Source organism: Labrus mixtus, chromosome 21, assembly GCF_963584025.1.
Source record: "Labrus mixtus chromosome 21, fLabMix1.1, whole genome shotgun sequence".
NCBI classification, from domain to species: domain Eukaryota; kingdom Metazoa; phylum Chordata; class Actinopteri; order Labriformes; family Labridae; genus Labrus; species Labrus mixtus.
Window position 1 is genome coordinate 2735643 of NC_083632.1, and position 23751 is coordinate 2759393.

Consider the following 23751-nt stretch of genomic DNA (forward strand, 5'->3'; position numbering starts at 1 on the left):
GAGGGGAGAGGAGAGAGGAGGGGAGGAGAGGAGAGGAGAGGAGAGAGGAGAGGAGGAGGAGGAGGAGAGGAGAGGAGAGGAGAGGAGAGGAGAGGAGAGAGGAGAGGAGAGGAGGAGGAGGAGGAGAGGAGAGGAGAGGAGAGAGGAGGGGAGGAGAGGAGAGAGGAGGAGGAGGAGAGGAGAGAGGAGGGGAGGAGAGGAGAGGAGGAGAGAGGAGAGGAGAGGAGGAAGTGAGGGAGGAGAGGAGAGGAGAGGAGGAAGTGAGGGAGGAAAGGAGAGGAGAGGAGAGGAAGAAGAGGAGAGGAGAGAGGAGGGGAGGAGAGGAGAGAGGAGAGGAGAGGAGGAGAGAGGAGAGGAGAGGAGGAAGTGAGGGAGGAAAGGAGAGGAGAGGAAGAAGAGGAGAGGAGAGGAGAGGAAAGGAGAGGAGAGAAGAGGAGAGGAGGAGAGAGGAGGAGAGAGGAGAGGAGAGGAGGAAGTGAGGGAGGTAAGGAGAGGAGAGGAAGAAGAGGAGAGGAAAGGAGAGGAGAGGAGGAGAGAGGAGAGGAGAAGTGTACATGTCCATCACAGATCAGACATGGAGGACGGAGACGTGCAGATATGTGTGTGCCACAGAGATCACAGACATGAATTTATACTCATACTGTACGTCTTTACTCAGCACGCTGACTTATCATGTCTCTCCATCTGCATGTCCCCCTCCTCCTCCCCCTCCCCCTCCCCCTCCTCCTCCTCCTCCTCCTCTTCTTCTCCCGCTCTCTCGTGCATCACAGGACATTTAGACTTTTGGACGACAGCGCACTTATTGCTGATTTTCTTTGTATTTATATGACACTTTTTATAGCTCTATAAAAGCCATCGGGGAGATTTATGCCTCTGTGTATGCTAAGCTGCCAGTTTAACAGGCACACCTCTGCATCACCATGCTTATGTGTGTAGTCAATGTGGGGGGGGGGGGGGACGACATACGCAAAACATGGAAAACAATCGCTCCAAAAAGTTATTAGACAACAGGCTCAGACGCTTTATCAGCTCATCGTGTGACATCAGCTTCATTCCTTTGAGGCTGAAAGCTGCAGAGATGTTCGGGATGTGGGACTTCATGTGTCAAACTTCTATTTCCCTTCAAATTCACAACAAATCCTCACAATCCAGAAGAGAAGATGTTCGACTGAGACATCCTGCAGCTCTAGAAGACTGCATTGCTATCGGATTGTTGCATCAGTTTGAGCATGTGCACAAAACAAACCTTCATATTTTTGTCTTTTATGAGAAGATATGCATATTCTAACTTTGTTTTCTAAAATTACTTAACGTGAATTTAAATGTTTTTAAAGGAAACACAAAAGAGTCCATTTGCTGCAGATTTCCCGCGCTCTTGGTCTTCATCTGCACATGGCGTCGGCCCGTTTGTCTCGTTATTTGAGGCTAAAATATCCTGAAAATGTCGAGTAAGAGGACCTTGTGCTCAGACTTTCAGTTTTGTCTGTAAGTTAATAATTAATCCTGAGACTTCAGTCCAATAGGAATTTAATGACGACGGAAACGAAGCACTAACCCTGCCATGATTTCCGCTCTTTACTGTGACCACTGGTTTTAGCTTTTACACCAAATAAACTGAAGAAAATGTTTCACGAGAAGCTCAACTCTGTGCTGAAAATGAACCAAAATAAAATGAACCCCTGTGTATTGAAGAGCAGTCCGGAGAGCTGTGCATTACAGGAGCTTTAATCCCCATCATGGCTGTCGTCAGTGTGAAGTGTTACCTCAGCTGTTATTGTAATGTGAAGCTGAAGATCTTTAAAATGTCCCATACAGACTTTATGTCCCCTGTTTGCCTACTGAAAGCACCCTAACCTGCATGATAACAGGGCTAATGTGTTAGGTTGGCGTCTGAGTATTTATACAGTATATGTGGTGTGCATGTTTTTATATTTTATGTGAAGCTATTTTCATAACTTTGTGAAGTTTTTTAACGGGTTATGAAACAGACTGAAATGAAAACTGATGCTTCTACATGACCTAACCTAAAAAAAGCAAATGAAACCACCAGTCAAAACATTTATAATTTCTATGATGTCATTTTTAATGCTTGAAGACGCTGCTGCAGGGTGTCAGACAAGGTCTTAATTTACATTTCCTGTGTGCACAGGGCGATTCGTTTGACTATGAAAGAATGCAGAAAGAGGACAAAATACCTCCTCATGTACAAGACAAAAATCAGAAAAGACGTACCACTTTGTCTCTACAGGGGGCAGCAACAACCCCACAAACTAAAGTTCCTCACAGGAGCTTTAAACCAACTTTTAAAATCTCATATATTAAAGCTGAATTTATTCTTCTTGATGAAATATCCTCTCATCGGACATTTTGAAAAGCTTTTGAGCCGTATGTCATGGCCTCCAGAAGTGTGTAGCTAACCTGCCCTTAGAATTCACCATGATACCCTAAACGATATGAACCGTTGAAAGCCAGGAGATGAGGCCGAAAGCTCCTGATGATACTCAGCATGTTGACCGTGTGCTATGAGTTGGTGTCCGCTAATATTACAGGCCTATAATCAAACGTACCGCCCAACATAGCTGCATGTTTGCAGGGGAAATTCACTGACTGCAAGAGTTAGAGCCATATGGAAACGGTCTCCATACATATGTTTTGATCTTTAAATTAAATATGACATATACTTTGAGTCCAGGATTAACGTAGATATCCACAACAAAGATCCACATATGAATAAGAACAGAATGTTACAAATATAAAAATACAACTCGAATAACGATATCCGAACTATAGGAAAAGGGATGTCAGTATCACGGCCCGACCGAGATCGGATTCTTGGGGCCGATACCGATACTGAGACTGGGGAGGGGAAAAAATCTGATACCGACATATCAGCCGATATCTTTCTCAGATCTACGTTCGATCTTTAGAGATAGATACATATATATAAAAAACACATTTATTATGTTTATCCATCAAGTGCAGTTATCAAACACTTGTGGAAAAGATTTATAATTAAGACAAGATGGTCACTCGACTGGAAAGTAGCTGCCCATGTACGTGCATCACCGCTTGACACTTGAAAATGATTGTTGTAATCCATAAAGCGCCCTCTGCTGGTGAAAGAGAACTGCTAGTGTAATACAGTGAATTTCTAATTAAATGCTATGCGACTGGTGAATAAATCTAGTAATATTAGCGTATATCTGCTCTAAAATTATCCGATATCGATGGTCACTGGATATGCTAATATCGGCCGATATTATCGGCTGGATGATTAATCGGTCGGGTTCTAGTCAGTATGACATAAAGGAGCTTTATGTATAATAAAAGGTGGTTTAAAAGTACCAAAAGTTCAACAAAATAATAGTTGTTCTGGATATTTTGCAGAAAACATACAAACTTTGCAAACAGCTAGACTCTCTATTTGTTTATTTGCAGCCTCATTTAAAACTCTTTTGTCCTTAATGAACCTGAAGAAGAGCACACAGCATCTACAGAACAAGAGCCTCTTATAGATCTGTTCACTCTGTATTCAAATGATCTGTATGTTGACATGCACGGCTCACAGATCAAAGGCATCTCCTCTGCATTAATGAGTTAAATATTACCTCTCAGAGCCAATCAGAGCGATCGAGCTGAACGTGAAGATGAGAGATCAAAGCAGCCGCCTATCGATCCCCCCCCCACAACACCACCACACCACCTCCTCCTCAAACTCCACCTGCATCAGCCGGACCCGTCTGTCTGCAAAAACAGAGCATGCAGGCCTTCATTATGACAGGCTGGACTTCAGTCTGCACACTTTAACAAAGAGTCCCAAATGAGAAACATGACGTAATGCAGTCGGTATGTGCGCGTGTATAAAAGAAGCGGGCTAAAATAGTGATCGCTTTTCTTTTGCCCGGGTTATTAATGGGCAGCTCTGGCATCGCTCCTAAATGGGGATGTTGAATTTATTATTACAGGGTTGGACACGTTCCCAGGAGGGTTCATTATACACAGAAAGGAGATGTGTGTGTGTGTGTGTGTGTGTGTGTGCTCGTTTCTTATAGGCTTACAAAAAAGGGCAGCGTAATATCTGCAGAATAAAAAACAAATAAAAAAAAGCTTAAATTTAGCTTCAAATGTGATTTCTAAACATCTTCTCCATCTTAATCCACTTAAAATAAGGTTTAATATTGAGATATTTTATCTTTTTAAATGCAGCTCTTATTGCAATTAAGATGTAGATAAAACTCCATGTCTTATCTTCATCTCAGGGGCGATCCCCATGTGAGCTTGCATGATCAGCACACCACACACACACACACACACACATCCACACTCACACACACTCACACACACACACACACACACACACACACATACAGGCTGACATTGTGTGCAGAAATGCTTTGCAGGGCGGTGTGAGCTGCAGAAACACTGTCCACTCTGCTTCATGCAAAGCCACATCCAGCAGCAGCACCAGGAGAAGCACCTTCACGGTCACAAAACCGCTCTCTCTCTCTCTCTCTCTCTCTCTCCCTCTCTCTCTGCAGGGATTACTCCAATAATCCGGGAGTTTTTTTTTTCTTCCTCCAAAAGGTGAGAGGCGCACAAGGAAGCAGGATGTAGTGTTTGTTTCCACGCGGATTGTTTCAGGTCGGGATGAATGTGTGCTGTGAGTGTGTGTGTGTGTGTGTGTGAGTGTGTGTGTGTGTTTGCGTGTGTGTGTGTGTGTGTGTGTGTGTGTGTGTGTGTGTGTGTGTGTGTGTGTTTCGAGGTACGGCAGCCGGGCTGGGTTATGTGTCTTTATGATTTACGAGCCTGACTCCAGCAGCGGTTCAACCAGAGTTCAGAAAGCTGCATGCCTCCAGACTTATTCTCTCTCTCTCTCTCTTTCTCTTTCTGCTGCTTCTCTTCGTCTTTTAAAAATCTGCTGCTTAATAATTCTGCTCTGTTTAATTTCACATGAAGAGAGCATTAAATTCAATCACGGATATTCTCCGGGAAGATGTTTGCTTTGGTTTCGGTTCCGAGCTGCAGCGCACATTAGACTTAGTGTGTGTGTGTGTGTGTGTGTGTGTGTTAGTGTGTTATTGTGTGTGTGATGGATGACTTTCTCTCCAGATTCTGATACAACATTTAATTTCCGAGCTTGAGACAGGATTATACATTATTGAATAAAGGCTGTTATTTATTAACAGCAACGGAAACACACCCAATAAAAAAACCTGTTTTATTTATTTTAAAGGCATTTTATTTTATGGGCTTCATTATGTTTTCATACAAAGTATTTTCTTCATTTTTTAAATTAATATAAAATGCGTTTTTCCTTAACTGCCTGTTTATTTTCGGGTGTTTCTGTGCAGGCTTACTTGAGAGCATTTTTCCTTGTTCTTGTGTTTCATTTATTCTGTTTTTAAAAAGACACAAAAACCTGAGGAATAGCTCGATCTTTTGTTTTATTCAAAGAGAAAAAGGGAAAGAAAATTGAGCCTTGTGGTAGGCCAGTCAGGTTTACAACCAAATCTCAGGGTCAAACAAAGAGGAAATCATCTAATTTCTGCTCACATTTTGTAAGATTATAGTCAAATATTGTGTTTTTTTCCGTTTCAGAGGAGGTTTAGGGTTGTTTTGTTTCATTTATCCTGATAAAGAGAAACAAAAAAACTAAGAATATGCCTTGTTTTAAACAGATAATGAGTCGTGTGGTGTAGGCCGGTGAGGGTGCACACTTCATTTCAGATGTAGATTAAAGGAAAATAATTCAATTTTTGCACAGATGTTGTAAGATTATTCTTAAATTTGTTGTTTTATTTCCTGCGTCCTATCAGTCCATGAGAGGCTTTTGGTTGGCTTGTGAGCTCCACAGTAAATTCTTTGTCGTTAATTAAAGGAGAATAACTCAATCTCTGCTCAATTCTTGCAGGAATTTCCTCAAATGTCTCGTTTTACCGGGTTTCTTTCCACCATTTTTTTTTTATTTTGAGGAAGGAAATGTTTGTTTTTAGAGGATTTATGTAGAAGAAACTCTTCATTTTCTGTGGCCTACATGTCCACAGGAGGCAGCCCACTGAGGCCCACACTAATTATTAGGAGTTAATAAAAGGATGGAAATTAAATTTTTGCACAAATTTGCAAGATTATCCCCAAATGTCTTGTTTTCAGAGGGTGTCTTTCTACCAGACTCTTAATTTGCATTATTGCCTCTCAGTCCAGGAGATGCTCCAGAATTAGTGACTTTAACACTGAATTGTCAGGATTTAAAGAAAAATAATTTAATTCTGCTGGATTCTCCTCAAACGTCTTGTTTTCAGGTTTTTTTTTTCCTCTGTCGACCAAACTCTTTATTTCCCGTGGCCTCTGTGTCGAGGAGAGGGCTTGCCATTCATGTCAGCAGACTATTGAGTTGATAAGATGGATCATGCAGTCTCCTCCCTGATTCTGTCTCACCTCTTTTTTTTTTTCCTTCTCCCTCTCAGGCCAGAAGCTCGGGGCTCTCTGGAAACCTGCCATGTGACATTTGGCTGCCGTCGCTCCGTCAGAAGGTCAAAGGGGCCGCACCACGTTTCATGGAGATGCAGAGACACTGCACTGAAAACCTGCAGCACATTCAGCACCACGACTTCTTCAGCGAGGCGTTGGAGGATGTCGACGGGTTGGGGTGTGATCGCCAGGCGGCTGCAGAGACGTTCGAGCGCTCGTTCACCCGGAGGTCCAAACAGCAAAAGTTCCCCACGAGCAAAAAGGTTTTCCCCTGGATGAAAGAGTCCAGACACTCAGATCAGAAACACGGCAGGAGAATCTCAGGTCTGTAACAATACGAGGCCTTTTCAATTAAAGCTGCATTAATTGAGAAAATGAGCTTATGTGTTCTCCTTTTTCAGGTTCAAAAGGTCAGCGGGCCATTAATCAAACACAGCCAGGCATGCAGCAGGAGGATAAACACACCTAGGCTCAGGTTTTAGACACTTTAAGGTGTCAACAAAGAGACAAACAGAACGCTTATTTGAATAAGACAAGGTTACAAAATGCTGCAACAACAATTAAAACACCAGAAATGATTTAGTCAAAATGTAGAAAAGATACTCATGTTTTTAAGAGTAGAGTTTAAGTAGAATAATCTGTGTGCTTCTGGAAGAGTTGTTTCCTCTATTTGAAACTATTCCTCCCCTAGAAGGCCTGATAATAATCTCTCTGTGTGTGTTTGTCTCTGAGATCTATTAAAGGCACAAATATTACTCTGTAACCGTTTCTGTGACGGTCAGGAGGAACTGAAGACATCTGGTATCAAATATAAAATCCCTGTTTGGAAAAATAACAACAACCATATGAGATACACTTGAAACTACAGACTCCTGGACTTACATTAGAATATCTTTATTCTTTCTTTAACTCCATATCTGTCAGACTTTATTGTATTTTTTATAAAACAAGAAAAACAAGAGAAAACTCTCAACAACTACCTGATAAAAACATTTAAACTGATGTTTCTGTCGTCCTCCATTCCCTCTCCTGTCTTTATTGAGTTTAATGTATTTATGTGTTATCTACTTTTTGCTGATTCAGGTCCGGTTGGCTGACATGTGTGTCACTCTCACAGTTTGATGACAAAAAAAACAAACATTAGAATGAGAGTGAGCAGGATGCACACTCACTGAAATAGGTTCCGTTTGGATTTTTATTTTACTTTTAATATTAAACAACATTAATATCTTGACAGATATTAAACATATGACATGAAAAACAAACAACAGAACAAACAAACACAAGTGTCACAGATACTTTGAGCCTATTGGTTGGATGAGGATTACATTTTTCTACACATAATTTGTTGTGTATGATCCTTTTGTTTTATATGTTAACCATTTTCCCCAGCCTTTGTCGAACTCGTTTGCATTTTTATTTAACACCAGAAGGTTTACAAGCGGAACGGAAAATGTTTTTTTTTTATCTCTGGAAACTTTAAAAATAATTATATTTTACATTAATGGATTAATTGTTTGCCAAAGCTAAACATGACCGTCAGAGAGGAGGAACCTAACTTTAAATTATTCACATTTAAGAAGCTGAAACTTTGTCTTGTCCTTAAAGGGATTTATTTTTATAATCAAGATATTTTTTTTATTTTTTTTTAATAGTCGAAAATAAATCGATGAATCATTGCAGCCCTCATAATTACTGTCAGAAGAACAGAGTTTATTTCTGGTGTTTGTTTGACCTCTAACTGATGATTATTTTGTTGGTTTAGTATTTTTAGTGTGACTGCATGCTTTGTTGATTTGATATGTATTTCAATGTGGATCACTGAAGATGACTTTGTGTCAGTAAACAGAAATAGAATCTAAAAAAGAAAGCAAGCTGGTTACTGAGAATTCAATTTTAGACCTCAGTACTAAAGAGAAACTGTCCGTTCACCGCCTTGGCTGAGTCACAATAACTCATTCAAGCTTCCTGTTTCCTCATTGTTTTGTCTCGACAGACTGCACAGTCAACGAGAAGTGTCCGAGCGCGAGCCCGGCCTCCAAGAGGTCACGCACAGCGTACACGAGCGCGCAGCTGGTGGAGCTGGAGAAGGAGTTCCACTTCAGCCGCTACCTGTGCAGGCCGCGGCGCGTCGAGATGGCCAGCCTGCTCAACCTGCAGGAGAGGCAGATCAAGATCTGGTTCCAGAACCGGAGGATGAAGCAGAAGAAGGACGAGAGAGTGCAGGGCCTCAACACCACCACCACCACCTCCTCCTCCTCCCCACACTCCTCCCCCTCCGCCCCGGGCAGCCCCACTCTGTCGAGCCTGGGTTATGTCCATCTGGGCGGGGATTACCAGCCGGCCTCCCCTCCGCTCAAGTCCCAACAGCACCATCAGTCCCAGCCGGCGTACCCCGAAGAATTCTCCAAATACGCAGCTCCAGGCTTCACGCAGTTTCCCGCGCAGTACAACACGCACAGTAACTCCCACACCACAGACCCAAACGTGGATGTAAGCGGGTCATATTTCACACAGAGCTGCACTCAGGACAGAATCATGCAGGCTCCAAAACTGACCCATCTGTAGCGCTCAAGAGTCCTGCAAAAAAAATGTACATTTAAATCACGAGCCAAGACTTCACCGACCTGCTGTGATGCATGCATTCTTTTATTTATTTATTTGACTAATTAATCCAAGTGTTAGTCTCAAGTCATGGCTATTTATTTGCATTTATATTTATTCATCTTTGCCTCCACTTGAACGCATGGGCCTCCTCTCGTTTGCAGACACGTTAGAACACGTTTGAATGTAGCCCCTGATGTGTATTTTCAATTACAATGTGAGCTGCTGTTTTTTCAGCTACATAAATAAAAACACAATTTGTTGACACCAAGACTCTCCAGAGTAAATACTCCTCAAAAAAGCCAAGAAAAAAAAAACGACTTTTAAGCAGCCAAAGATTTGTAAAAAACGACCGAATGTCATTTTTTGTGAGTGTAAAAGCTCAATTAGCAGCCAGAGTCTTTAACAGCACATTAACTCTTCCTTAATTACAGCCACCTTACGGGTGAGTGTGGACGTGATAGGTTTATGAAGATGTTGCATTATAGTGTTGGTGTCGTTAACTCTCAAGCATGAAACAAAAAAAAGGAGAGAGAGAGAGAGAGAGAGAGAGAGAGAGGGAGAGAAAATCTATATGGTTCTTAAATGTGTCTTTGTTCTGTTACGGGCAAAGTGGGCCACACAAGCTGTCAGTGCGTAAAGAGAGCGCATGATGGATCACTGAATCCACTGCGCTGCTTTTCAGAGTCTGCAGGATTCAGGCTGAACAAATGTTTTTTTTTGCAATAGAGAAATAGGCTACACCTTTTGCCAAAACTTAAAATTCTGATCTCCGTAAAGCGAGATTAAATATTTTCACATTTACTTCTCAAATTATTTTTTTTTCCCCACACTGGAAATAAAAATAAATTAATGCAAAACAGACTAATTAAATCCTAACTAGAACCTCTCACAGGCAACGAATCTGAAAGGGTTAATATGTAGGGCTAGATGAATACAGACTTAATTCATTTAAATTTATTTCCAAAAGATTTAGGACGCTGTGGAAAATGTAAAGAAAAACCGGAAGTGATGATTTTGAAAAACGTGGAAACGTAATATTTAATGAATAATCGGACAAAGACAAAATGTTGAAACTGATAAATGTCATTGTTCCTTTAAAATTTGAATTAAATGGCTAAATTAATTAAAAAAAAAAAAGGTTGGGGCATGTAAAATATATATATTTTAAACTCTAAAGCAACTTTAAACATCTTTAAGTTAAAGCGTGATGTTTGACCTCTTTCTTTAAATCCACATTATTACTGTGTATTATTATTATTATTATTCTGCTCCTTCAGTGATTATTTTTACATTTCGTCATTAATCTGTCATTTTCAGCTCCTCTTAACAGCACAGCCTGAAAATGTGTCCTGATGTTTGTGTTCTTATCAGATGGATGAGCTCGTCTGATTGAAGCATTTGTCATGTAAATGTGAGCCCGTTTGATGGACGAGCCCGCAGACTTGACAGAGTGCTGTAGGTCCTTTGCCATTGGCGTTTAGCGGGTCACATGGTGTGTCAGGAAGGTGATATGAGGGTGGAAGGCAGCTTTGACATACTACCTAGAAGAGTTAGGGGGCAAAGGGAGCAGCGATTAATGACTGCTCGCTCTTGATCACTTTTCTGAACAAACAACAGGCCCCGGCTCCAGGATGAACTCCTACTTAGATTATCCAGTGTGCAACAGGGGAGCGAATATCTTCAGTGCCAAGGCCGGATACCACACTTTAAACCATGGATACATGTCGTCCAACTCGTCGTGCGCAACAAGTGAGAGTTACGCACCAGACGGGCGCATAGTCGCTGCAACTTCTGCGCCACACCAGAGCCCGAGTCTCCCCCTGCACCATCAGACACACGTCAACCTGGACCTACAGTTTGCACCACAGAGTAACTCCATGTACGGCTCTCCTTTGGAGTACGGACATCACCAGTACGGCCTCGCTCCCGAGCAGGACCGCAGCTACATTCACGCTCAGGTTTCACCCCTGGGAACAAACATGGCTCCCTACACCGGGGACAGCTGCGGGCCCGGAGTCTCAACCGGGGGTCAGTACTTGCATTTCGGCAGCGGGGATCAGAGGCTGCAAGAATACCCGGAGAGCGTTTACTCGAGACTTCCGGTCCATAACAAGGAGAAGGACCTGGAGCATGTGGAGGAAGCTTCGAAAACATTCGACTGGATGAAAGTGAAGAGAAATCCTCCCAAAACAGGTTTGTTCATCCTCACAAATAGTAGAAGAATTAAGAGCTGGGATTGCTGTTTAAAGACCCCATGAGGCCTCTGGGGATGATATGACACACAGTGCGTAAAAATGCAACTTAGACAATGAAGCTTAAATCATTCTGGAAGAAAAAATCTATAATGACTAATGTCCTCCACATTTTTCCTATTCATTCTCACATTTTTCTTCACATGCAAACTCCATTCTTCAGCTCCATGACTCATGTTTTTTTTTCCCACCATCATTCATTTCTCTCCTCAGCGGTCCTGTCGGAGTTCGGGGTTCCCGGCCAGCACAACGTGATCCGCACCAACTTCACCACCAAGCAGCTGACCGAGCTGGAGAAAGAGTTCCACTTCAACAAGTACCTGACGCGGGCGCGGAGGGTGGAGGTGGCCGCCAGTCTGGAGCTCAACGAGACGCAGGTGAAGATCTGGTTCCAGAATCGCCGCATGAAGCAGAAGAAACGCGAGAAGCTGGGCTGCGTTCTGGTCAACACGCCGACACCTGTGGAGAAAGTCTCCGGGCCTGACACCTCTCCACAGGGGAAAGGGGAAAGACTGTGATCAATGAAGTGACTTTAAAAAAAAAAAAAAAGAATAACATGACTGTGGGGCCTTCAGGGCAGGTTTTCTACTTCTTTGCCTCAGTGGCACATTCCAGAAAGAAAAAACTGTGAAAAATGGACGTGCACTAGTGAAGAATACAGGGTATGTTTGTGTCTGCTAGTGTGCTTAAACTGCGTTTGTTTTACACATGAGAAGCTTGAAAAACACTTTTTCTCTCTAGCATTGGTTTGTTTTGTGTTTGAGCACTGAGAACTCAGTGTGAATGTTTGCACTATTTATTTACAGGGTATTTTACAATGACTGTTCAGAGGATTTAGCTTAATAAATAAAGTCTATCAAATAGAAGAAAAAGTGTCATAATTGATGTTTTTGTGAAGAGAAAACTGAAAAAAATGCTTTAATGTTCAATCAAGTTTGCGTCCTTCCATAAAGACATTTTCTGTTTAAAAAAAAAAAAAAAAAAAATCATTGTAAATAATAAATTTTTCTAAAGGATTTTGAATCGCATTACAAATTCTATTTCTGTATGTACCGGCATTAAAAAAAAAGGCCCCTTGCATAATGTGACAAGAGGAATCTTTCACAACACATGGGGTGGTTCTCACTGACCTTTTCACCTCCAAATACCTCCAGGGGCTCTAAACATGACAACAAACTCCAGGGAGCCCGGTGTCACCCTTGATTTGTTACCCAAATTCTGCCTGGATACAGCTGACACAGGTTGCACCGACGTCCACTTGGACTTTAAAATAACTCAAGTTTAATACCAGTGATCAAACACCCACATTTTGTCTTAAAAAAAAAAACAGGGAGAATAGTGTGAGGAATCCACATTTCAGAGGTCACTGTGGCTTCAGTTTGAGCCAAACGTTTGCAGGACCTGACCACCTGGTTTCACGTGACGCTAAAGGGGCAGCAGTTTCAATATTTGCTCTGGGTGTTGGGTTTGTGCACACACTTTCTGCCCCAGCAGCACCGGCCTGTTGGTGCCCTTTTTTCTCCCTAAAGCTGAGGTTCACGCAGAGTTCAGGCACAAATGAATGCAGAGTCAATCTGTCAAGACACCCGGAGTGGGCTCGGAGAACTCTCGGCCTCTCATACTTTTACATTTTCACAGATTTTTGCTTTTAATATTTTAGTCTAAAGAGTTTAAAGATCATTGACGGGAAAATTGTTCTATGAAAAAAAAAGACGTTTCAAGGGATCTGCATGATTTGAAATATATATGCATGAGTATGCAGTTCTCACACAACTATATTAAAAATTAATACAGCTCCACTAATAGAAGTTACAGTTGAAATAGCATACGGCCCATTACTGTAAATTGGAAAAAAAAAGGCTGAGCGGGTTTGTTGTCAATGCATTTTCTTTACAACAGCAGAAGCTCTTCAGATGAGTCACAAGGCCAAGGACTGTGGAGGTGACAATAGTGACAATAGCCACGGTGGAAAGTGACAGATTCAACAACAAAAAAAGAGAGGGGACAGTGCAGAAAACAAGTGTGGGGGGCTTCACTCCTGAGGTGTGATCCCTGCCATCTCTGTGGGTAATACCTCAGCGCTCCCAGCGGGCTCTCCATCTGGAGGTGTCAGAGTCGGTGCTGCAGCCAACACTCAGAGACAGATGTTCAGCTGGGAGGAGGAGGAGGGAGGAGGAGGGAGGAGGAGGAGGAGGAGGATGTTTTTCACCTTCAGATCAGCCTCTTCGCCTTCTGCCGGAGAATGTAGGGCAAGGAGGAGAGGAGAGAGGAGAGAGGAGAGAGAGCGGTTAACGATCACTGAGGGACGAGGAGGACGATCCTACACGGTGACGAAAATAATCAAAACCACCGCCTGGCTGCACAAACACAAACGCTCTACTGATAAACAGCAGCCATCTCTCTCTCTCTCTCTTCTCAGTTATCTAACACATCTTTAGCCCCGCTCCCCCCCCCCCCACCCCCCTGCTCTGCACTTTGTTTGAGGTCAACTCAGTGCTGTTTGTACCCCATGCTGCTCGCAGTTGTTGCAGGCTCTTTTACAAGTCTATTGCCAGGCTCACTTCCTTGGTTTTCGACCAGTTCCTCTGTCGCATGTCACTCTGCAGGGTCCCAGCGCTTCAAAGAGGAACCAGATACAGTATTCATGGGGTAGAAGGGCGGGTAGAGGGGGGGGGGGGTTGGGTCATCAGAGAGATACAGCAGGAGTCATTTTTATTGGCAGATATCAAACACGGCTATTTAGGTTCTACGCCATCTATCTGTCATGTTTGCAGTAGTTTGCTGACGAGATGCAAAGATAAATGGAACGCCGAATGAGCGTCTGCTGAATGATGGGAGAGAAATGTCGACCGAATCGGAGCGTTATTTACAATATTTATTATATTTTCAAAATAAAACTTAGAGACCTTCTCTGGTATAGAACAATAAAGACACAGATCCATCATCTGTCCGGGTGTTTTATTACAGTCTATCAACGTTTGTCAAGATGGAGAACGGCATTTCATGGCTGACCGAAGAAATACTGGCCAGGAAGAATTTTGACTGCAACTAGTTATATATTTTTAATATTTGTTATGTTCTCAATTAATCCCTTTTTTTTTTTTGTAGAAATTAGCAAAAATAACCCAAAGTGACGACATCAGTTGTGTGTGTTTTTTTTGCCGAACAATAGCTACAAAAGTATTTATTTTCAATTTACAACAACGTGAGACAACTTCAATCAGTAAATTCTTCAATTTGTGAGGTGTAGGAGACATCGTTTGTTTGAGTTTTTGTAGGAAAATGTCAAATAAAAAAATTCTGACAGGGTTGTCACTATACCAAGATTTTAAACTTTGCTACAACTCTAATAAAAATCGAATTATTCAGATACCTCTTTTGGTATTACGGCAACAAATATAGAAGTGTTAGGCACCAAATGTCGAGTCATTTCTTGTTTTTAATCATTTAAGAATACAGGCAAACTCCTGCATACTGTGTAGACCGCAGCGTTGTAGTACTTGAGACCGCTCTTAAAGGTCTTGGGTCTCAGAATCATAAACATTTTTACTCGGCCTCGTCTCGGTCCGGGCAAACTCCAGATTTGAAATGAAGACCGGTGAAGACCACCACTGATCGGCTTCTTTCTCACGTCATCGCTGTGATTAGAAGGAAGAACTCCCCTTTCATATAACTTCAATTAATTTGTAGTTTGGTTTGCCCCCTCAGGCCCCAACATTCCCGGCGTTTCTGTCTAAATTAGTGACACGCCCCTAAAACACAAGATGATGATTTTTCTGTGATATTTTTAGTCTTGGTCATGCCTCGGTCTCGGAGCACTCTGGTCTTGGTCTAGACTACAACTCTACTGGATTGCACAGATAAATTGACTTTTTGCACTTTAGACAATTTCTCTTGCTCTGTTCTCGGTCCGTCTAGAAAAGACATAGATGAAACATTCACAACTTTATGAGACGCCCAAAAACAAAGTGTACTCGAGGGATGTCAGGATTGAAGTAAGAAGAAAGAACCAAAAAATGAAGTCATGACAGCAAACAAGGGATTTAAAAAAGAGGTTACTTAAGCTCTAAAACCCAGCAGCTCTACAGCGCTGTTTAAAGTGTAAATATCAGCGGGTTAAGAGGTTAAGCATCCTCAGCTTTTTATCAAATATATCTTTGCTGGTTTATCAGAATCAGATCTGATAAAGTGACACAGTTTGACCCCAAACCTGGATAACCGGGTTTAATGTTCTTATTATCACCTGCACAGATCTGCAGCAACATAAGCTCTAATGTAATCTACCTCTGATTATTTTCAGGATCATTTGAACAGAATTTGTAATTGCGTCCTTAGCTTGATCACTTTAGGAACACCAGCTGTGGAAGGTTTAATTGTTCGTCCCTGGATTATGTGATGCGTTATAAACCGGTGTACCTGAAGGCCACTCTGGATCTGACCCTCCAAATTAAAATAAAAGCTCTACAGAAAGATATGTTTGAATGAATGAAGACAAAAGTGGTGGGAATAAAAACTGAAAAATAATTCCTTAATATCAATATTTATTTGACATCCATGATTTCCTCCTTGCTGTTGTTCATAGTGGAGAATCGCTAACTGGTTATGTGCGGCGTATCTTCTTCTTCTTCCTTTGTTATGAGGCTCTTTTTAGCCCGGGCTCAGAGATTCTTGACAACCATCCCCCCATCCGAGTCAGGCTCGATTGGATCTGGAAGCGCCAGCCGACCTGAAGCCTCGTCCTCCTGGGCCCCCCCCCCCTGCGACTGCATCCTTTCCCCCCTCTCCATCAGCATAGTAACTGAGAGAGACAAGTGACTTGGCCAGGGTTAACGTCTTAATACTCCCCGGGATTGCCTCCAGGATCCAAATGGCTACCTCTAATAGTTTTCCTCCTCCGTGTGGCTGTCAGGCTGCCACGACTATATGCCGTAAGAAAAACAAGAGCAGCTGAGAGGCGGCGTAACGAAGCAGCACGATGAAATAATGAGGGGTGGTGAGGAAGAAGAGAGAAGCAATGAAACGTGTTTTTGTGTCCAGATTTGAGCTTCTTTTTTTGGGGGGGGGAAAAGGACGCTCGTTGATGTGATGCTACTTTGCATGTACGGTCGAAATTAAAGCGGCCTCTTTTCTTAAAGCCGAGGAGGAGAGTGTGTGAGTGGGGGGGGGGGGGGGGGGGGGACCAGAACTCAATCAGTGTCACGTCACATGGTTCAAAGCGGCCAATTCGATGCTGCCAGGAGGTTGAGAAATGCAAGGTGACAGTTCATTTTACCAGTGACAGTGTGTCGGTCTCGCTTGCTGCTTTCCCCAGTCAATTCCCAGCGAGCAGTGAAGGTTGAGCGTTGCTGGAGACAGACAGCAGCAGCTACCCCCCCCCCCCCCCCACTTCCTCCTCCTCTTCCCTCACCACCACTCTCTCATCGACCCCACTCTGCTTTGTATTCCAATTAACTGGACAGAGGGAGAGGCGGCGGTGTGCAGGATCACAAGCACAGGCAGACACATTCTTCTGGCGTCCTTCCAGTCTCTCCATCGATAGCGCTGCTCTTCCTCTTTTTCCACCCTCTCTCTCTCTCTCTCTCTCTCCTGCTCCTTCCCTTTTTCCTCTTCTCTCCTTTGGGCCAGTTGTTCCAGGGGGGTAATTCATAGATTCTTTCTTTAACAACTGCCTCTAGGGACAATGTCTCGGTAATGAAAAATAGCTCCCTCTCACGCATTCATACATCACATGTAATAGAGGTGTGTAATCGCTCAAGTCGAGTCGACGCACGGCGAGCTGTAACTGCCACCCTTAACAGACACCTCAAATAATGCTGAATTAATATTTTGAAACGGCTCATATATCCTAACATAATACAATTTGAATGATTTTATATTCTAATGCTTTCATGGCTAACATTGATTCAAGTACAAGCTTCCCCCGGAGTCAGTCAATACGTGCGCTGACTGAGGGTTGTAGATTTAGCGCAACACATTTGCTCCTCTGTCTTTTGTGTCCTCAATCTATCATCACTTTTTACCCCCACACACACACACACACACACACACCGACGTATGTTTGAGCAATGGGTGGGTTGGGAACACAATGATTCTGAGGAAATCCGAAAAGTAAACTACCTCTTTTTTTATCTCCTCGAGGACAACACAAACATTTACAACGGGACTCTTAAGAATCAAGCCACACACACACACTTCTTTTGAAAAAAAAAGAAAATCAAGGGTTTGAATATGCTGACATGTTGAATCAAGGGGGCCAGATTTGAGCACCAACTTGAGATGCTTGCCTTTGAAAAGTGACACCTATTCATAAAGAGTGATTAATGACGAGATTTGTGGAACAGCTGAAATAAAATGCAACTTTAAGCTTTTTTTTTTTCACATGATGTTCAAAGCAGATTTTTCCTTTGGAGTAAAAAAAAAAAGATAGAAGAAAACATGCCCTCCAACTACAGCACTTCCTTTCCTTAAATAAAGATAAAGAGCCTGAAAGACAGGCATGGGTGCTTTGCTGTTTGCCCCTCTCAGTTTCTGCCTATCTTGAGAATGCAGTGTGGTGTGCGTGTGTGTTTGCAGGACAGGATACACACACTCAAACACACACCCTTCATGCCCTGAGGATCCTCCTGACTCTCTCTCTCTCTCTCTCTCTTGGCTCTATCAGATCAGAGAGACCCGCTGTCCCTCCCCACACCGCAATGCAAATGAAAAGGAATGCGCTGATAAAAGGCCAGATCCTAAAGATGAGAGGGCAGAAGGAGGACAGAGGCAGCGAATGCTTAAGGGGGGGGGGAGCCTCTTGGGGAGATGAGAGGTGGCGGAGGAGTCAGTGTTGGTAGTAGCGGGAGATCATAGCCTTGCTCCCCCTCAGCGGCGTTTGATACAGGGCTTTTGTCGCTCTTTCAGCGGTGCATTGTTGGGTGGTGTAATCCCCGTCGGATTACAAAGGGCTTCCCTTTTCATATGGGACTGACCCAGCAGGCAGGTGGCTGGGGCTCTGTGGAGCTGTCAGGGGGAGGGAACCTCTTTTCCAGGGGAGGGGACCCCAGTTCCTCTTACCTTCACAGGGGCTTTTTGCTGGGAGGCCAGTCAGGCGCAGGTCAACGTGGGGACACTTCTGACATGGGATTCAACTCGCCCTGACCCCTCGGCATCCTGTAGAGAAGACATGAAATACGGAAAATTACTTAATAATATTTTAATTCTCTGTGCTGAACATAAAAGTGCTGCCAATAATGCTCCTAAATATAAATTACAATATTGTATAGATGCATCATAAGGTATTGCTAAATTTGGGATTTTTGCAGCACCCAGAAATTATTTAAATTTCTTATTTTAGAAATCAGACGAATGCAAAACAAATTTAAAATGTGTTTGTGCAAATTGTCTTTTAGTGTATAACATCTGAAATACAATTAAAAATGTTGCATAATTACTAAATTATCTTAAAATATTTTGCATTTAATCTTTGTTCAGCTAATTAGAATCAGAGTGAATAATACAAATTAAATGTTGTGTATCTGTGTGATGTTGCCCAGGATGTGGACTCTTCTTAAATCCACATTATATATTTTAAAAAGTAAGACAAATACAACATCAATCCAACATAGCCTTAATTGATATCCGGTGAATACAGTCGATGAGAGCAGAGTCTGATTGAGCTTTGGTTTCTTGATGGCTTTCCGTGTAGTGTTTCAGTAATACAGGATCAATAAGGTGACAGTCAGGCCCAGCACTATTTCTATTACTACTAAAACCAATATCTACTCTACAGCAGTGTATATAAAAGCACTGTGTAGGTCACCCTATTGCTGTTACCTCTTAACTGGTAATACAAACCACTCATCCATGCCCTGTCACATCTAGTAGTGAGGGACACAGTTAGTAAGGCTGCATTCAAGTGTTGTCAGGAATTATCTAACTGGTTTTCAAATGTGACTCAAAGACCAATCAAAATGGTGATGTAATGATGTGAAACTGTGATTTCAGAAACATCTAAAAGTCTGAATTATCTGTAATGACTTATGGTAATGACTAATTGTTACATAAAGCATATTCATACCACTGAACATCCTGGTCTACATTATCGTTTTCAGCAAAACATCACTCAAGTGAACGACTTGACTCGTTAATGAAGGCAGCATATGCACAAGAAGTCAAAAACATTTTTATTCAAATTTAAAAAACTAAAATTAATTCCTAGCTTTCTTATTAAAGTCTTTTTTTTAAATTCGTTGTTGTAAAACATAATAATTTTTTTTTTTAATTAAATCTGTACCGTCGTCGTAAAGCATCGTCTCATTTGTACAACATTTCGGATTTCCAATTTTACAACCTTTTCTACCCAAAGGGCAGATATGAGTACTTGAACGCAGCATTCGCCCAACGGCCAACGGAAAAATGCAGTTGGGTTAAATTAAAGAAAAAAAAACCGAATGTCTAACTTTGTATTTTAACATTAATGGGAAGGTCTCTGAACTTACTCATGTTGTTTGAAGAGGATCGCCAGCTGCTAGTTACAGGACAGGTAACGCTAATCAAGTTAATGTACGTCGATAAATACTCGACGTTAAACAGCTTATTTAGCTAATTTACATAAAGGGGCAGCTAGCTAATAGTATATTCTCTAAATATTAACGCAATGTAAATGTTAAACCGTGAACGTTTCACTTTTTGTTGTGTGAGTTCAACAGGTTGGCAGGTGAGTACAGAGAAGCTTACAGGAAACCTAGAAAATGCGTACATTTATTACTTCCGGTGTGCACATATCGAAGGGTAGCACTTTTCGCTAGAACACCTGGCTAACGTTCATCTAGCTGTTTAACGAAAGCGGCTGTGTAGCTTTACAGTATGTGGCTTCATATTAAATGGACGAATAAGATCTGACTTACAAGGTTGGTAATAACAGTACAAATAAGCAAAACATGTAAGAATAATCTACACAATTTTAATGTAAACATAAACTCTAGTTATGATATTTTGTACTTGCTGAAGTTAGCAAAATGTTATCAATCACGGAATCTGATTGTTAGGTTTTGTGTAATGAATTTACTTGACAATTTTTCAGGACTTTTTGTAGAATTGAAAGACTGAATATATGAGCCTGTGTGGGAAATTATACAAATACCTGGAGTAATTTATTCAAATCAATTTAAGGTTTTGTTATTTGTTTCTACATTAAACTGGGGCACAGGTACTAAATAAACCAGCCTGTATAGTTGGAGTCTTTTTTCTCTGATTCTTAAGATTAAATCAGCACAGGCCAAATAAAACAGGCCACCAGCTATAACCTAAAAATAAATAAATATATTTGTGTAATAGGGCATTTTGCATGGCACCTTAAGACAGAAAGGCCAGTTGACTCCTGGGCTGAATGTCAAGTAAAGCAGAGTAATTTCTCAAATGCACCTTCAGTTGTTTCTGTTCTGCTGGGTGCAGTGTTTGTTTCCAGCTTGCTATTTAGATATTATTTTAACCTCACTTGGCTCCATTCCACTTCAAAATCCCTCTCACAAAGCCCTGACATTAAGGTCAGAATGAAACTCCTAAGGGGAAATCTTATTTTGCTGACAAGTTTTCCATCTAATAATGCAGTACTGTTATTGATTCCTTCTGGGAAATGTTACTTTTTTCCTTCCTATTTTGCAGGTAGCGTTTCCTGTAAAAGATCAGCATCTGAGCAGAGTTGGCAGGGATTCTCATTGGACTCCTCAACAGTCTGTATTCTTGCCAAGTTGGACATTTGAGCCCAGATTATTTGGCAGAAGGATTAAAGGTATGAGTAAGAAGATTTAATCGGTGTTTACAGAGTTTCTAAACTGTTACTGGTCATGGAAATTGTTTTAAAAAGTACAAAAATGATTGGCAGTTGGTTATTCAAGCTTAAACGATATGCTTTCCTTTTCTGTTTTCACCACAAACCCCTGCGGTTTCACAAGAGTATTTACCTTTGTTCACATCTTTATTACAAGCAGCTATGCTGGGCTCAGATGCTGCTTAAGGTAGCCAATGTACAGGATCATTGTCCGCCTTTCAGGCTTGTGTTATTGTGATTCTCAATACTACAGGGCTCTCTGAAAGAGTCGGTTAAACTATGTCACGAGAAACCAAAGGAAGTTGTCATATGTGCACCAGCTCCACCCCGTTTTGTGCAAATCTCGATGCATGCAAGGAAGTTGGGTTTCAGAGCATGAGGACACAGGTGGTTATATCCTGCACCAGTTAGTCTGTGAGTGTGTGAACTGTGTGCCAGGCTCTTGTTCCTGTCATGGAGCTGTAACAAGATGACAGTTGCTGTGCATTCATAGGATACTTTGTGGACTACAAACCTCTGTGTGAAGGTTCAGAAAAAGTCGAAAAAGTCTGCAAAACAAAAGTGGGTTCGTGTTGGACAGGTAACCAGGGATGGGGACGATTCCGCAGGACATTAAGAGGCTTTTGGACGGTAATATCTTTGTCTTTACTGTTGATGATGCTTATTTAAACTGTGCAGCTTTATTTTAAAATCCTGGTATTAAATAAGAATTTCAAAATATGGAAATATACAGAAATGACATGATCATATCGGTTGTGAAAATATATACTTTACTTTATACTTTATCTCAACAATAGGTCTAAATAATCATAAAAAAGCTTTAGAAATATAAATTCAGGACACCAACAAAGGGATACAAATCCCGACAGTTGACAAGTTCTCACTAATGAAAACACAAAGAGCACCAATGTTTCAAGACACGTTGAACACCTTGTGTCACTTAGTGTGGGCTAAATAAGAAACATGATGATTACGTTTTCCTAATCGATGAATCAACACATACATTCATACATAACATTTCTCAGTACAGCATGAAATGTGGAGACGATTAGTAACAAACGACTTGCACTCGTCCAATTTGTTAATTTGAGAAATATTCTGAATGCATCATTTTACACCATCTGTATATTTTTTTGTTTTAGCTTTGCTGTAATTGCACCAAAAGTGAGCAGTATACAGCGGAGTACAGTAAGCTCTAAAAAGCTCTTTTTTAACCATGTCTGTGCATAATAATACATTTGCGTACCAGCACATTAGTTTGAGCACTGACGCTGCACATCATCATCATCATCACTGAAGTAATTCCTGACAATATGTCCCAGAGATTTGACTTCGTCCAGCACACTAAGGGCTTGATCAGAGATAAAGAAAGAGGCTTGTCCCTACAGAGTAAAGGGTCAGGATTATAGAAATGACATTAGTATCAAATGTAAAAACTTTCTTTTGCCCTTTTCATGTAGAGTAACACGGACAGTATTTTATTACATTTGCATGTTCTGCCTATCCAGCAGACAGTTCTTTTGTAACAACATTTGCATGTTTGTTTTCCTGCGGAGGGCATAAAGAAATAAGGCTCACACATCTGATAAGTGATGTGGACATACCTGTTTTTACACTTATGGGTCTTTCTTTGTACTGTAATATAATTATGACATGTTCGCCTCCAATCACTTACTCGTATGATATCATTTTCCTCTTTTCAGGCCGCATAAAAAAAGTACTTTATTTGGTAAATACATGAGAATATTTTCACTTAAGAAGCTGGAATCAGAGAGCTATATATTATTCTTCAAGCGTATTTGTGGATTATCAAAACAGATTGTGATTAATTTAACGGTGTGGGGCGTGATCTGGTGCTAGAGCCAACAAAGCAACCTGAGTTTCTGACATTAGCTCGGTGTTGGTTAGCAAACTGTCCATAATGTTGTTACAGCGAAGGGAAAATACAGAGAGGTCGAGGTTGCTTCTCAGAGCACAGCTCCTGAAAGTGAAACTCACCTCCTGCTTCTACAGCTAACGTCAGCAGCAACACATCTTAGCAAACTAGAAACTAGAGGTGTGGGCGGCTACTGTGCCTCGCTCAAAAAAACAACACAGGTTGTTTCCAACTTAACGAGGGCTGTGTTAAAATGTGTGTACTGGATTATTTGTCATGTACAAAATCAGGAGACTTCTGAACTAAAAAAAAACCTGAATTGAATTGAACACTGATGGATAAACAATTACCTAATCAGGTGCAGGTCTGACTGGCAGGTAACATCAAATCACAAAGCTTTAGCCTTTTGTCGAGGAAAGGGAAAGACCTGGGTTCTGTGAATACAAAAAAAGTGAATTAAATGATCTCTCAAAGATATAAGAAAGTAGAGATGAAAACTGCCAGATTGTAGGATTACAATATTAGGGTTAGGGACATTTTTACATTGTTTTGCGTACTGTATGTGTTCTTATTGTTGTTTCCATCTGCTGTAAGCTGGCAGCTTGATTCAGAGATGAAACAGCACAACAAATTATAAACTTCATTGATATTTAGAGACACCCAGACTTGGCATCTCATGGTTATGGAATATGTTAGAAATAAGTCAGAAACATTATTTTTTGCCAAATCGTTCAGAA

At 41.5% G+C, this 23751-nt stretch overlaps 3 protein-coding genes and 1 long non-coding RNA gene across 5 annotated transcripts in view; 3 read left to right on the top strand and 1 right to left on the bottom strand.

Moving 5' to 3' along the window:
* Nucleotides 1-10171, top strand: part of LOC132955196 (homeobox protein Hox-B3a-like) — a 13345-nt gene extending 3174 nt beyond the window's left edge. The window contains exons 1-3 of one of the 2 annotated variants that reach the window (XM_061027952.1): nt 4212-4584; nt 6465-6792; nt 8465-10171. In XM_061027952.1, coding sequence (XP_060883935.1) covers nt 6555-6792; nt 8465-9036 — 810 coding nt within the window. In that variant the 5' untranslated portion in view covers nt 4212-4584; nt 6465-6554 and the 3' untranslated portion in view covers nt 9037-10171. Of the gene's footprint in view, nt 1-4211; nt 4585-6464; nt 6793-8464 lie in introns of those variants that run through there. The other variant, XM_061027951.1, reaches the window with a different exon arrangement.
* A 33-nt stretch (nt 10172-10204) lies between these two features.
* Nucleotides 10205-12199, top strand: hoxb1b (homeobox B1b). The gene is made up of 2 exons (XM_061028803.1): nt 10205-11268; nt 11541-12199. Exons 1-2 carry the CDS (start codon nt 10707-10709, stop codon nt 11843-11845), a joined length of 867 nt encoding a protein of 288 aa, XP_060884786.1. The 5' UTR covers nt 10205-10706; the 3' UTR covers nt 11846-12199.
* A 407-nt stretch (nt 12200-12606) lies between these two features.
* LOC132955962 (uncharacterized) lies at nt 12607-20039 on the bottom strand. The gene is made up of 3 exons (XR_009665964.1): nt 19808-20039; nt 18384-18479; nt 12607-13559 (listed from the first exon to the last, which is right to left on the bottom strand). It is a non-coding gene; the product is annotated as an uncharacterized LOC132955962 (long non-coding RNA).
* Nucleotides 20040-21500: 1461 nt separating this feature from the next.
* skap1 (src kinase associated phosphoprotein 1) overlaps nt 21501-23751 on the top strand; it is a 43137-nt gene continuing 40886 nt past the window's right edge. Inside the window, exon 1 of the mRNA XM_061028685.1 lies at nt 21501-21768. Coding sequence (XP_060884668.1) covers nt 21729-21768 — 40 coding nt within the window. The 5' untranslated portion in view covers nt 21501-21728. The remainder of the gene's footprint in view (nt 21769-23751) is intronic.

Bases quoted from the DNA above. Each gene is read 5' to 3' on its own strand.
- hoxb1b (XM_061028803.1), top strand. From the start codon at position 10,707: ATGAACTCCTACTTAGATTATCCAGTGTGCAACAGGGGAGCGAATATC. The intron at 11,269-11,540 runs GTTTGTTCATCC...TTCTCTCCTCAG, and splicing joins GAGAAATCCTCCCAAAACAG to CGGTCCTGTCGGAGTTCGGG.